General features: G+C 30.8%; 1 protein-coding gene across 1 annotated transcript; it reads left to right on the top strand.

The window, feature by feature from the left end:
* The first annotated feature begins 7,108 nt into the window (after positions 1-7,108).
* On the top strand, positions 7,109-10,015 carry LOC139852723 (dihydroceramide fatty acyl 2-hydroxylase FAH1-like). The gene is made up of 7 exons (XM_071842051.1): positions 7,109-7,246; positions 7,770-7,827; positions 8,279-8,371; positions 8,459-8,655; positions 8,751-8,856; positions 9,417-9,563; positions 9,683-10,015. Exons 2-7 carry the CDS (start codon positions 7,777-7,779, stop codon positions 9,806-9,808), a joined length of 720 nt encoding a protein of 239 aa, XP_071698152.1. The 5' UTR covers positions 7,109-7,246; positions 7,770-7,776; the 3' UTR covers positions 9,809-10,015.
* The last annotated feature ends 5,822 nt before the right edge of the window (positions 10,016-15,837 follow it).

Genomic DNA, 15,837 nt, shown 5'->3' with positions numbered 1-15,837 from the left:
GAACTATGAATTGTAACGACCTAAGGGTCACGTACTGTTACCTTTGCTTCTGTTCATTGAAGCATACTTTTGATGTAAAATAATTGACATTAGTTATGACGTCACCTTTTGATATGGATGCAAACTTGTTTTGAAAACGCATATAGTGTTTGACCTTGTAATGATCCTGTTGTTGATGGTCCGTACATGATGATTTAGTACGGAGCGTCACAATAATTATATATTAATTTAATTAAAAAAATAATATGAAATCTTTTATAAAAGAAAATACTAATATCTCCTAAATTATAATTTAATTTCCTAAAAAAATTTAAAAGATATTTATTATTAATTATTATTATTATTATTATTATTATTATTATTATTATTATTATTAAAAATATAAATACTCAACTTTGAGCGAACTTTATTATTATTATTTACTATTAATATAATAATTATAATTATAATTAGTATATTATCAATATTCAAATATGGATTCTTTTTACAAAATTAATTACGTTAGATATGTATGCGAAAATATATGTCTCTATATATTTGTAAAAACAAAGACAAGTTTGTTACTCAAACGGGTCACTAAAATAAATGACTTTTGCATTTACATTCACTTCATTGTTATAATTCAGTAAGCTTATAACTACCTTTAATGGTTATAAGAACAAGGAGAGAAAAAGAGAGAAGAAAGAGAGAAGAAATATTGATATTGATATTTCAAGAGAAATGGTACACCTTAAATGGTTACCATACATGTCTATTTATAGTATAAAATATTACTATGTAAGAAATATAATAATAATAAAATTAACATCCAATCTAGATATTTTATAACACAATATAGATATTTTATAACACTCCCCCTTGGATGACAATTTTATTAGAGAATAACTAGTACTGCCTCGTTAAAAACCTTGCTAAAGAAAACCCATTGGGATAAAACTTTAGCTAAGGGAAAAAGAGTGCAGTATAGAGTTGACTCCCCCTCAAGTAGGCAACGCCTGAGTTGTTACATCTTCTGAACATGCCTCATGCCAATATTATGAACGTGTGTTCTGAAAATAGCAGTTGGCAGTGCTTTGGTATAAAGATCAGCAGAGTTGTTGATTGAACGTATCTCATTTTAATCTGGTTGTCTTTTACGAGATCTTGAGTATATGAGAAGAATCTGAGGTTTTCATCTGAAACTGTATCATCTAAATCTTTTATGTACAAGTTTAGCCCCTGTGATTTGTCTACAGTCTCCTTCATGGTTTGCTCAAACCCTTGTTTCAATTCCTATTCCCTTGTAGTCTTTTCTGAGCCTTACCAATATACCATTCTTTTCCATCAAACTTATGACCGTTAAGACCGTCTATGGCTTTGGCACCTCGTCAGTATTTATATTTTGTTCAGTCACTTTTGATACTCTTCTTTCATTTGTATTATGCAAGCTGCATTATCTTCATATATAGTTGTTGGTGAAGATAGTTATTAGTCTTTTATAGCGTTCTAGTCCACAAGAATCAATAATGATTTGTGTCATTGATCTCAACCAAACACATTTTTGAGTAGTTTCATATAATGCAATCACTTCGTCATGATTTGATGATGTTGCAACAAGTGTTTGTTTTAAGAACGCCATGATTTTGTGGTACCTCCATTTAGGAATACATATCGAGTTTGAGATTTATCTTTATGAGGATTTGATGAATGACCTGTATATACATAATCAACCAAATCTTGTTTTGAAACGTTAGAATAAAATAATTTTAAATCAGCAGTTTCTCAAGGGTATCAAAATATGTGTTTGATCCCGCTCCATTGTCATTTGAGCTGAATCTTGCCAACAAATTAACTGCAAGAGAAATGTCAGGTCTTGTACAATCTATAAGATACATAAGAACCTCAATTGCACTAAAATATGGAACTTCCGATCTGTTAAGATTTTCATGATCTTCGCAGGGATGAAATAGATCAGTGTCAATATTGAGTGATCTAACAACAATGAGTTTGTCTTTAAAAAAAATGTTTTAAAATCTTTTCGGTATAAGTTGTTTGATGTACAAGTAAACCATTAGGCATATGCTCAATTTGCAATCCAAGGTAATACTTGGTTTTTTCAAGATCTTTCATTTCAAAATAATTCTTTAGAAGTTGAATGATTTCATAGATCTCTTTATTTGTTCATATGATGTTAAGAACATTGACATAAACAACTACGATCTCATATCCGAACATTGTTTTTATAAAACATACGTGCAAAATAAGTTTATATTTATACCCTTTTTTTTATCAAGTAGTCATCTAATCGGTTATACCACATACGTCCCGTTTGTATAAACCCATTTAGAAATCTTTGTGATTTAATGGAATATATTCCCTTGGGTTTTACATTAGATGCTTATGATACCTTAACACTTTAGGTATATTCATATATATCATTATTAAGTGATCCATACAGATAAGTAGTAACAACATTCATGAGATGCATTTAAATAACTACCAGGTTGATTAAGTATCTAATAAGTAATTGTATCCATTACAGGAGGATAAGTTTTCCTCCTAATTCATTTATGGTCTTTGTGGGAAATATTGAGTTACAAGTCTAGTTTTCCTTGTAACTTCATTTGCACATTTCTTTTCGGATAAAAATTCATTTGTATCCCATACGTTTCACATCTTTAAAAGTGATAACGATTGATCCGAAAACTTTTCTTTTATCGAGCGATTCTAATTCAGCTCGTATTGTTCCTTTTCATTGAGCTCAATCATGTCCATTTTGTATATTCAATGACAGATTTTAGTTCCAGATCATCATCTTTATTCATGATGTCATTGTAACATTATATGAAAATATCTCATAGAAATTTTAATTTCATTTCGGTTCCATAATATTGCATAATTTATCGCAATTTTAGTATTTACATTTATCAATATCCTCTGCAGAAGGAATATTGATTTGTGGTTCTTCTTGAACACTTTCTTTTACCTCATTATCAGCTGATTTTCTTTTTCGAGGATTTTTTATCTTCGGAACCAATTGATCTTCCACGTTTGATGCGTGGCAAAGACTCAACAGTGACATTATTGCCAGCTTTTGGAATTTCAGTTCGAGCTGAAGCATTTATCGCTGGTATATATGATTTAGTCACCTTTTTTTTTATATCTGTAAATGCATAAAGTAATTAATTTGCAAGTTATTGCATATGCATTATTTTTTGAACTTTCGTTTCACATTCTTTTGTGCGAGTTCAATATACCTTAATTGATGTTCACATCATGAAGCATCATTTTATTATTATTTTTTTTACTTCACCCCCCTAATCTAGGGAACAATGTTTTATTAAAATGACAATCAGCAAAACGTGCTGTAAAAACATCACCCATCATGGGTTCAGTATATCTTATGATTGAAGATGTTTTATATTCAAAATATAATACCATCTTTCTTTGAAAAAACATTTTATTGTGTTGTGGTGATACAATTGGAACATACACTGCACAACCAATGTTCTACGGTGGAAAATATTTGGCTCTTGGCCAAAATCAAGTAGTAAGTGAAAATATTTATGACTTCCACATGGTATAATGCGAATTAATATCGCAGCATGTAAATTTACATGTCCACATATAAATATTGATAGTTTTGTACTCATTATCAATTGTCTAGTTATTAGCTGCAAGCGTTTATCTATTGATTTAGCTAAACCAATTTTGTGTATGCATTTGAGTAACTGGATGTTCAACAACAATCCCTGTAGATATATAATGATCATTAAATGCTTGAGATGTTAACTCACCAGCATTATCAAGTCTCATCCTTTTAATGGTGTAATCAGAATAATGTGTTCTCAATTTAATAATTTGTGCAAGAAACTTTGCAAATGCCATATTACGGCTTGATAACATACAAATATGAGACCATCCGCTAGATGCGTCTATTAGAACCATGAAATACCAAAATGGTTCACATGATGGATGAATTGGTTCATATATCTTACCTTGAATTCTTTCAAGAAATATTTGTGATTCTTTTTCACAATATACTTTTCATTAATCACCATATGTGTTTTCCATTAATCACCATATGTGTTTTTTTTTATTTATAAATCACCATATGTGTTTTTTCATCATATATCCTTTTCACCATATACGCTTTTAATCATATGTGCTGTGTTTTTCACCATATGCGCTTTTAATCATATGCGCTGTGTTTTTCACCATATGCGCTTTTAATCATATGCGCTTTTCATCATATGCGATGTGCTTTTCATCATATTCGCTTTTTATCATATGCGCTGCGCTTTTCATCATATGCGCTTTTCATCATATGCGTTTTTCATCATATGCGCTTTTATAATATGCGCTTTTTATGTGAATAGTAAATTAATTAATTTCGTTTTACTATTCATATGAATTAATTTCGATTTACTATTTTGTTAATTGAGTAATATATATACATCATATACTTGTGACTCCGAAGGCTCAAATGAATTTGACCATATAGTTATATGTTGTACCTTGCACATTAATTTTCAGTAGAAGCTTTAGATGCATATTTTTTTTTCTTGATGAACTATTTGTTTCATATCTAGCGGCGATTATTGTGAACATTTGGTCCCTATAAGAGCATTTATCTTTTAGACTTTTAGTTGATTCGTACTTGTCACAATTAGGGATAGCACCCGCGGGTCGTGGATGCGGATCCATTGGATCCATCACCCGTACCCGTGGATTTTTTTTTAAAATCAAATAACTGGAAATTTAGAATTTTTTTTTTTTAAGAGACATCCAATTGAACCCTTGTTCGTTGAAACAATTTGACTATTTTTTTTTAACTCCCCATTTATTTAACTTCGTCTCTTGACCTTGCCACATCACCAAAAAGTACATCACTTGCCTTTGATGTCACCGTCACAGTTAGAAACAGTCTAATATAATGCTTATGGCTCTTTGTATACACATAAATAATTTATGTCCATTTTCATTTCCTTACTTATTTTTTCTATTTTTGAAAGACAATTACACCGAGCAATCTTTCTCATTCTTTGAAACAATCTTTGTCTCATTTCTAAGATTTGAACATTATCTTCAAGGTTAGAAGGTTTGGCTCTGTACCGCCAAATCAGAGTCCCTTTTATTAGACAAGTTAGTGTCCCTTTTATTATTAGACAATTAGGCATTAGAAAATAGTTTTACATTACTATGCTTTGTTTGTGTACCCTTTTTATTTGGTTTGTTTATAAGTATATATGCAGTGTTTCTTTTCTTTATACTTCTCTTTCATCTTAATTAACACATATAATCTCTCATCATAAAATAAATAGTGTGAATTCTTTTAAGAAAATGGATTATGTAAATCAAATTTGTTTAGATATTGAACCAAATACCTATTGGAGTATGATACTAATTCAAAGCGAGCGGAAGCATTTTTTTAAAATTTTATAAAATCATACTCTTTCACGGATCATTGTACAAAACTTTAGTAAACAAAACAAATTAACGAAATCGAACGAGAGAAGATTAGAATACAACCTTTGTAGCCTTTTGAAAATCGAATTTGAAAACTCAAAGAAGAGTTCCTCTAAACGGTAGACACCCAAAGTTCCAACCTTGCTTCGATCTATACCTTCTACTTAACGGATCTTTTCTTCTTCCTTATTTCCACCAAAACCGAACCCAATTATAGATTTCAAGTATTTTGGTTACTTGAAAATGAGAAAGAAAAATAGCATTTTGTGTATGTGTGTTTTGTATCTCTTTTTTTAACTTTTAAGATTTACTTTTAATAAAAATACAAACTACTTTTTTTATTTTAACTTTTAAGATTTACTTTTAATAAAAATACAAACTACTTTTTGTATTTTAACCTTTAAGATTTACTTTTAATAAAAGTACAAACTACTTTTTCTTATTTTAACTTTTAAGATTTACTTTTAATAAAAATACAAACTACTTTTTGTATTTTAACTTTTAAGATTTACTTTTAATAAAAGTACAAACTACTTTTTCTTATTTTAACTTTTAAGATTTACTTTTAATAAAAATACAAACTACCTTTTTTTTTTTTTTTTTTTTTTTTTACTTTTAAGATTATAAATTTAAGAATAAACATTAGTATGCATGAAATAAATAATGATTAATTGCATAAGTAATCATAAATGTTAGATAACATATAAAGACCCCATCGTATTCGTATTGATCGGAATTAATCTCGACCCATGGTACCGTGTTGTCAAATGACGTGTTGCGTACATAAAGTACCGTGTTGTCAAATGACGTGTTGCGTACAATCATGGGGTCTTATTAACATAAATATAAATGTTAGTGAAGTTAATAAGAGTTAGATTACAGAAAATATAATTCAGGCGGTATAACCGACCATATAAAACTTAAATAACATAAATATAAATGTTAGTGAAGTTAATAAGAGTTAGATTACAGAAAATATAATTCAGGCGGTACAACCGACCATATATAACTTAAATAACATAAATATAAATGTTAGTGAAGTTAATAAGAGTTAGATTACAGAAAATATAATTCAGGCGGTATAACCGACCATATATAACTTAAATAACATAAATATAAATGTTAGTGAAGTTAATAAGAGTTAGATAATTTCTTACCTTGATTAGTGACGTGTGCTTGCTTAGATAAACCTTGATTATACGGAGCACTTCGTGCTGATAACGTGTTATAATTCAGTAAGCTTATAACTACCTTTAATGGTTATAAGAACAAGGAGAGAAAAAGAGAGAAGAAAGAGAGAAGAAATATTGATATTGATATTTCAAGAGAAATGGTACACCTTAAATGGTTATCATACATGTCTATTTATAATATAAAATATTACTATGCAAGAAATATAATAATAATAAAATTAACATCCAATCTAGATATTTTATAATACAATCTAGATATTTTATAACATTAATAACTAAAATATGTCACTAAATTGTTTCGTTTAAACAAATCCGTAATTTTACGGGTAATTTCATTATAATTCTAAAATAAAATGAGAAAGAACAATGAGTTGTTATCAAGTGCCAGACTGGCTTACAGTTACATAACGAAGCACATATCCTGTTGGCTATACAAATACAATCTACGCCTTTGATTCATCGCTGCCCTCAGATTCATTTCAAAAAAAATATCAACACTCTATCGTTTGTACCCTATTAATTAACTAAATAAACCTACTTAAATAAATACACACAAAAACACACACATTCCTAGATCTATCTTGTTGCAATCGTTATTCTCAAAGAGAGTACTCTTTCGATCCGCTATTGTTATCGTCTGCATTTTAGGTTTTTGATTCGTATTTGTTATTGTGTTGTAATTTCTAGCTATATAATTATATAATTCTGGTTTACAGTTAATACATATATATTGTCTCTCTATATAATTCTGATATGGAATATGAAAGTTGTTTATCGATTGATCTACTGAATAATTTAGGGCTTTTAGATCTTAGCCTGTAGTGTGTCTAAACGTGTGAAATTTTGGGTTGTTATTAGGGCTTTTTTTTAGTGTACTTTGTTGGATGCTATATATGAATTTGTTTTCCTGTTCTGGTTTAATGGGCGTGAATTTATATTTCTGATTTATAATAAAAATAAAAATAATAATTCTAAGGGGTATAAATGAAATTGTCTCTGTTAGCTGTTCAATGTCTAACAGATCTATTGTGTGGATTCTTATTTCTGATACATGATTACTTTTTGTGTTGTATTTGTTGTTTTACTACCAGTTTATTGTTTATCTCTAATGCTGGTTTGATTTTTAGGTTTGAAGATGGTAGCACAAGAATTTACAGTGGATTTAGATAAGCCTCTTGTCTTTCAGGTGAATTTCATCTTAAATTCCATTTTTGTTCAGCGTCATATAAGCTTTGAATATGTGCTGTTATTGTAAATTGTAATTCTCTTATGTTATTTATGATGCTTGGGAAACAATATAAAATTTGCTGAGGATCGTAGGATCTAGGGGGAGATGGCATGTTTTTTTTTTTTTTTTTTTTTTCAAAAAATTTGTAATTTCAAATATGGGACCGCATATTACCGTGTTCCATTTCCCGGGCCTTTGTCATTATATAAGCATGACCCATTTGGTCAAGGTAAAATCATTTACCTAACCATCATCGTCATTGTTAAAAATAATGTCATTGTGTTGAGTGGGCCCATCAAATTCCTTTCATGGACGGTTGAAATGTCTCCTTTATATAACTTCTTACGTTTCATTTCTTTGTTCGTAAACTTCCTCCGTCTCCTTATCGTAATAATCATTAAATATACAGGTTGGCCATCTTGGAGAAGCTTATCAAGAATGGGTTCACCAACCCATTGTTAGCAAGGAAGGTCCTCGGTTTTTTGCAAGTGACTTTTGGGAGGTACTTGTTTCTTTCCAAAAAATAATTGTCAGTGATTAATTTTTTTTAACATACAAATTCATTTTTTAATTACTTTTTATGGTACAGTTTCTTACCAAAAACGAATGGTACGTAATTCCAACCATTTGGCTCCCTGTTGTGAGTTGGTACACACACAAGGCATTCAAGATGGGCCTTTCACTTCCTCAAATAGCAATGACACTTATTATGGGGATTATTATTTGGTCACTCATGGAATACTCTCTGCATCGTTTTCTATTTCACATTAAAACAAAGAGCTATTGGTATGTTCTCCTTTTTTTTCATCTTAAATGCACACAGTTAGCCTGGCTGCATTTTTCATAGCTCTTGTTATACGTGTTTTTGTTGATATTTTTAGGGGAAACACCGCTCATTATCTTCTTCACGGTTGTCATCATAAACATCCTCAGGATGGGTTACGACTTGTTTTTCCTCCTACCGCAACAGCTATTCTTTTGGTGCCCGTATGTTATTTTTCCCTCCCCCTCTCAATATATCTTACTTTGTGGTTAAATATATTTACTTAAACTGTACTATTATAAATCTCTTACTGTAACGTACTAAGATATAGTCGGGAGTTTGTATACTTGACTGCCTAGAAAACACACTTGTATGTTTTTTAACCTTGTTGAACTGTTTCTGTTCTGAGTGTTTTTATTTGTCTCATTTGATATGTTACTATGAGAGAGATAGAACTTAAAACAAATCGAACTAATTGGTAAACAAATTGGTACAAATCACCATTTCTAATCCTGTGTATGAAGCCTGCATGCTAGTTTTTACAAGAGTGAACTCATTAATTGTAAGCTAGTTACATGTCGTATGTGATCTTTCTTAATGAAATTATTTTAGTTCTCATTGGCTCATTACAATACGTAAGATACCTCATTGTTGGTGACAAAGCGGTATTTTGCAAACCAAAACAACGCACCACCATTAGTTGTTTTGTAAATGACTTTTATAGCAGAAGGTAATTCTGGATCAAAGTTTAAATCTACTAATAGTTACATTTAACGGCTCGCAGTTCTGGAACCTCATAAAGTTGGTATCAACACCTGCTGTGGCTCCTGCTATATTTGCTGGTGTTCTGCTGGGTTACGTGATGTATGATGTCACCCATTACTATCTGCACCATAGTCAACCGAAAAGTGAAGTCCCCCGAATTCTCAAGGTAAATTCCAATGTTAAAACAAATTGATTGATCAGAATTTTATGACATAACGGTTTTAATTTAAATTGGTTTTTATGTGTTTTTTTTGTTTTTTTTTTGTTTTTTTTTTTTTTTTGCAGAAATACCATTTAAATCATCATTTTCGAATCCAAAACAAAGGGTTTGGCATAACATCGTCTGTTTGGGACAGGGTGTTTGGAACATTGCCTCAAACGAAATCAGTTGAGAAAGAAAGGAAGCAGTGATGAATCAAATCAAGATGTGATTTCTAAGTTAGGTTTTATCATGTTAGCATTGTTTCGGATGTTCCTTGATATATTTCCTACCAAACTTGTCTGGGTTACAAATTTATTTATTTATTTGTTATCTGGTCATTGTGAGTCATCTTCTGTGTATTGTTGGTCTCTCGTATAGATGACATCAGCAATAAAAGTGACTATCTGGAAGCAAAAGGGAAATAGAGTTGAACTCAAAACTCAAAAGCATGTAGTGTATATTCTGAAGTTGATTTAAGAGTTGGTTTTTATTGAATGATTGCGAACCTGAAATTGACTTCAGCGTCTTGGAAATTTTGATGTGTATTGATTCTGACTAGAATTATGTCTTTACCATTTCCCATTTTCCTTCTTTTTTAGGCCACTCCTTATCGTAACTAAACTATTCATCCTCTTAACCTTCCATATCAGCGCCACATCAACACCAATATCCTATAACTAACTCATAACTAAACACTTCCTATCATGGTTAAAACAATACTCCTCTTAATATACAACGTACAAGCAATAAAGCATCAAGTCCAACAATAAAAAGCACTGGAACCCGCAATTCCTATAACTCTTCCGTTAAATCTATGGTGAAAGCGGGTAACTAACGCGGGTAACTAAGTGATGCTTATGGTTAGTTACGGGTAATGCGCGGGTAATGGGCGGATAACTAACCATAGGGGTGGTCTTTAATGTTATGTTATATGTTACTCGTATATGTTATATGTTATACTATTATGTCTTGTTATTTTGTCATATATAAGTGGTCAAGTCTTGTCCAATACCTGCACCCCAGAGGTTTCTTTGGTTAATTTTCCCAAGACTGCATCAGCAAGACAAAGAATTAGAGGCCTTTCGAACAGTCTCAACTTTAGATGTATTCAACGGTAACAATGTGAGACCTTCAAGTGTGACCATACAACCATATTGCACCAACAAGGCTCGGATCTTAACTCGCTACAACTCTAAATGGTTATTCCCATCGAACTACTCAATCTATTTTAATTACAATTTAACGAGCCGTAATTTGATTCATGAAATCAATTTTCAATTTCACCATACATTCACCAATTAAACTCTATTTTTTTTCGGGGTGGAAGCAAGAAAATATTTTCACCGGTAACACAAAGATAATACATGTAATATAAAAAACTAATGTTTAATAAATTGAATTTTCGTTATGGCGCTGCCACTGTTGTACATTTTAGTAACCACCAATATAAAATCGATATTTTACTTCCCTGTACAATCATTTCCTACACACTAGCGACCGCGAAGCATCGTTGTTAGCAAATTCATAATTAGGAATTTTAATGACAACCCTAAGAGTTGTCATTAAAATACAAATTTGTGCATTTAATAGTGATACATGTGTGCATTAAATAGTGATACATTTGAAGGTAGTTATTTTCAAGAGATGGTGGTTATTAAAATGTACAAGCAAAATTTGGACATTCGCAAATTGCAAAGGCATGTGAATGGCAAGAGCATATTGCAAACATTCTTTTACAATTTGGTATAGTTCGTTTGAGAAAGAGTATTTTGATTAACATCCCTATAAATTTTTGAACATCTCAACGAGCCATCTATGAACTTTGATCAATCTCGAATCCTTCTCGAGCCTAACTCAAAGTTTGCACTACTAAAGCTCATCTAACTAGCTGACCTCGATCTCCCCTACCAAGATATTTTTTAATCATTTTCATCAAAATTCAAATTCTTCAGTTTGATTTTTTTGGTTTTTATTCAATTTGAATATCAGATCAAACTTTTTTTTTTAAACCTACTAAACTTCCTATATATTTAGTAGTTATACCTTTAAAAATACATATAAAAATCATTATCTTAAATTATAAGAGCACGAGCACGAGGAATCGTTACACCGAGTTTCAGTGTCTAGGTAGACACTTTAAATTAGACGCTGAGACAAAAAAGGAAAAATGGTTCAATATCTAATTCAATGTCTAATTAATTATGATTATTTTTTATTTTATTTTTAAAACTTTTATATATTATATATTATTTACTTTATATTAAATATTAAACAAGATTTTTCGGGACAAAAGTTGGATCGGGCCGGTAGCTCTAAATGAAGTTCAAGTGAAATCCTTCGAATGAATTTCGCACCGCCTTCGTGGGAGATCGATAGATTGGCTAACTTGGCTAAATTGTCCTAGTCTACTTAACGTTATTGTAATTGTCAAAATTTCGTGTTAATTATTTCGTGTTTGTAATCTTGGGTATGGGTTTGGCTTCCTCACAAACCCACTTGTACCTTGTAAGTTATGTTCATGAATGAAATCCTAGCTTTAAAAAAAAAAAAAAAAAAAAAAAAGTAGCTGTTATGTTTCCTCTATAAATATAGGCTGATTCTCATTGTAAAACTTGGTTGATGAATGAATGAAAGTTTGATATAACTTATCTATTTACTAAAATCTCTGTGTCTTTACGAATCTTTGATTCTGGTGACTACGAGTGGTTTCTTTCTTAGTGTTTGTGATGTTTTTTTATCAAACATTGTGGTGAAATCCCAAATCTGCATTTCTGATTTTATAGTTGTGGTGGAATCTTTATCAACTATAATCGATGGTGTGGAGTGTTTCTAGATCTCTGATTGTGGTGATATCTTTATCAATTAGAAGTTTAGATTATCTATCTTGGTTACATGTTCTTGAATGTTTACACTATGTTTTGCTGGGTTTGCTGTTCAAATTGTCCAGACCTGTTTGAGAAAAAAAGCTTTGATTGAAATTGCGTTCTTAAAAGTCATAATTACGCATCACTTCCGCACATCGTGTTGCGGGGGCAGTGGGAGGGGGTTTTGATGGAATTTAACAAGTTCATAAAACATGTTCTTATAGTTAACATAATTACAAAACCAATTTTAGTAGTGTTAAAGCAAGCGGAAGCAAATGATAAGTCATGATTATATGTTTAGCCTTTTAGTTAAATTCCATGTTAATATCAAGTCTAGAATATATACTTACATATAAGAACAAGAGGAGAAGATTTATTTACCTCCTCAAGCTAGTTGAGGGTTGTTTGATACAAGAAGATGATGAACAAGTGTGTTAAAACCCCAAGTTTTTGATGCACCAACACCACCCTTGAACTTGATTATATTTTAGACACTTAATCACCTTAAAACCAAGCTTGAAACCCACTTCCTTTGAACCCAAAATTCTGGACAGCAGCTAGTTGAAAGAATGATGATGAATGAAGCTTCAAAACTATGAAACCTCAAGGAGAAATACCCCAAGCTTTTGCACCAACACCTAGCCTTTGGTTAGGATTTAATTAGACACTTGAAAAACTAGTTAACCAAGCAAGAACCACTCTTTTTCTGCCCTAAACAGTTCGGCCAGAACCACAGCAGAAAACAGAATTTTGTTGTTGCTATTTTGTGTATATCACTCTCTCCCTTTAGTCAATTGCATGGTTATAGAGACTAGCACATGTATGAGGAGTTGTGTATAACGACCCGTCCTAATCCATCTAGACGAATACATTACATTTGGTTACATCGCGAGGTACTTGACCTCTATATGATACATTTTACAAACATTGCATTCGTTTTTAAAAGACAAACTTTCATTACATCGACAGTTGACGGCATGCATACCATTTCATAATATATCCAACTATAATTGACTTAGTAATAATCTTGATGAACTCAACGACTCAAATGCAACGTCTTTTAAAATATGTCATGAATGACTCCAAGTAATATCTCTAATATGAGCAAATGCACAACGGAAGATTTCTTTAATACCTGAGAATAAACATGCTTTAAAGTGTCAACCAAAAGGTTGGTGAGTTCATTAGTTTATCATAAATAATCATTTCAGATAGTATAATAGACCGCAAGATACTCATATTTTGAAAACAATCTGTGCAGGTCTGCTCACTGCTGGAAAATTATTCATACGATATATAAACACATGGTAATCGACCTTAACAAGATGCATATAGAATATCGCCCGCATACTGGCATTCCGCACGGTCATGCAAAAGCATACAAACAGGCCACTCTTTTAAATATGATGGTTGTGTACACCTCACAAACAGATCATATCTTTTAAAGATGGCGGTTGTATACCTATTTTAAAGTACTAAAGCAGTTCAAATTCTCTGACTGGGGCTTTTGAGTGCCCATAGATCTATCTTTAGGATTCGCGTCAATTAGGAGCTCGGTTTCCTAATTCTTAGATTACCAGACTATAAAGGGGTGATATCCGGTGTACTCATAACTTAATCGTAGAATGTTTTTAAGTACTTGTGTCTATTTCGTAAAACAGTTATAAAACAGCGCATGTATTCTCAGTCCCAAAAATATATATATTGCAAAAATATTTAAAAATGGAGTAATGAAACTCACTATACTGTATTTCGTAGTAAAAATATATATGACATCATTGAACAATTGTAGGGTTGGCCTCAGATTCACGAACATATATCAAGTATATATATTAACACCTCTAATTGTAATCGGACAGATTTATATATATTATAAATGTTATCTTAATAAATTATGTGTCTCATTAATAACTTAATTAAATATATTTATTTTTATATAGAAAATCTTTATTTGACATAACAATAATACCAATGATAATAATGATAAAAATAATACTAATAATAATATAATGATAATAATAATAATGATTCTATAAATGATAATAATAATGATACTACTAATAATATTCTTAATGATAATACTAATACTAATGTTAATAATAATAATAATAATAATAATAATAATAATAATAATAATAATAATAATAATAATAATAATAATAATAATAATAATAATAATATAATAATAATAATAATAATAATAATAATAATAATAATAATAATAATAATAATAATAATAATAATAATAATAATAATAATAATAATAATAATAATAATAATAATAATAATAATAAGAAAGATAATAAAACTACCTTTTAAATCAAGCTTTAAAATAAAAACATCACTGCCCGGGCTCGAACACGCAACCTCCCGTTCGCCCAACACACCCATAAACCATCCAAGTAAATTCTGTTTTTCTTATCTATATACGAATCTATTTTCCTTTAACATATTTTCTGTGTTCATCTTTTTCCTTAATAATCAAACGACATCGTCTATCATCATCATCATAGACTCGTCATCCGATTATCATCATCATAACCACTGACCTCACGATTATCTTCTTCAAGTCATTATCAACCCAATACCGTTATTCAATTATGTTAGTCATCAACATGCCGTTTAAAACAGAAAAAGAAATGGAACGCATGGCAGTAGCAGTCCTCTTTGATCATTTATCTTCATGATCCTCTTCATTACAGCTCGTCATCTTCAACATTCGTCACCATCATCGTTGGTTTTTTTTTCACTATTCATCATCTTGTCGTGGTAAAACAGAAACTGAAACCCTAGATAGGAAAACAAAACAACTGGGTTCAATATCAGCTTTTCGTGATGGTTTTCGTGGTGTTCTAGTGGTTTGTCTCAAACAGAAACAAAGAGAAAGAAAAAAAAATAAAAAAAAAATAAAAGTAAATGGGTTTCGAAATATGAGGTGTTTTGCGATGGTTATAACCGAAATTGAAACACGATCACAGTAGCAGTTTAAATGGGACTGTCCTCATGGCAGCCTGGTTCGCAAGAAATGAAAGAAACAAAACTAAAGTGTACCGTAACAGTAACCGTATACAACGAATCATTTTGCAGGTTAGATGATTGATGAAAAATAGTGGTGATGTCCATCCGAACTGGAATAGGGACTGAATAGCAGCAGCTATAATGAATGGTGGTTTGGTGGGTTTCGAATTGAGTAGTAAACAGGAAGATAGTTGCAGGTAATCGATGGGTTGTGTGGTGATGATCACAACCATAGCTATCAACAGCGGACTGAACCGGAGATGGAACACTTTTCTTTTTCTTTCTAAAAAAAAAAAAAAACTCAACTTGATTGTAGAATTGTAATAAAAAAATTAACAAAATAAATTTGGAGAATA

The sequence above is a fragment of the Rutidosis leptorrhynchoides genome, chromosome 6, assembly GCF_046630445.1.
Source record: "Rutidosis leptorrhynchoides isolate AG116_Rl617_1_P2 chromosome 6, CSIRO_AGI_Rlap_v1, whole genome shotgun sequence".
NCBI lineage: Eukaryota > Viridiplantae > Streptophyta > Magnoliopsida > Asterales > Asteraceae > Rutidosis > Rutidosis leptorrhynchoides.
Note: the sequence above shows the minus strand (reverse complement) of the source record. Positions and strands in the feature narration are given on the sequence as shown.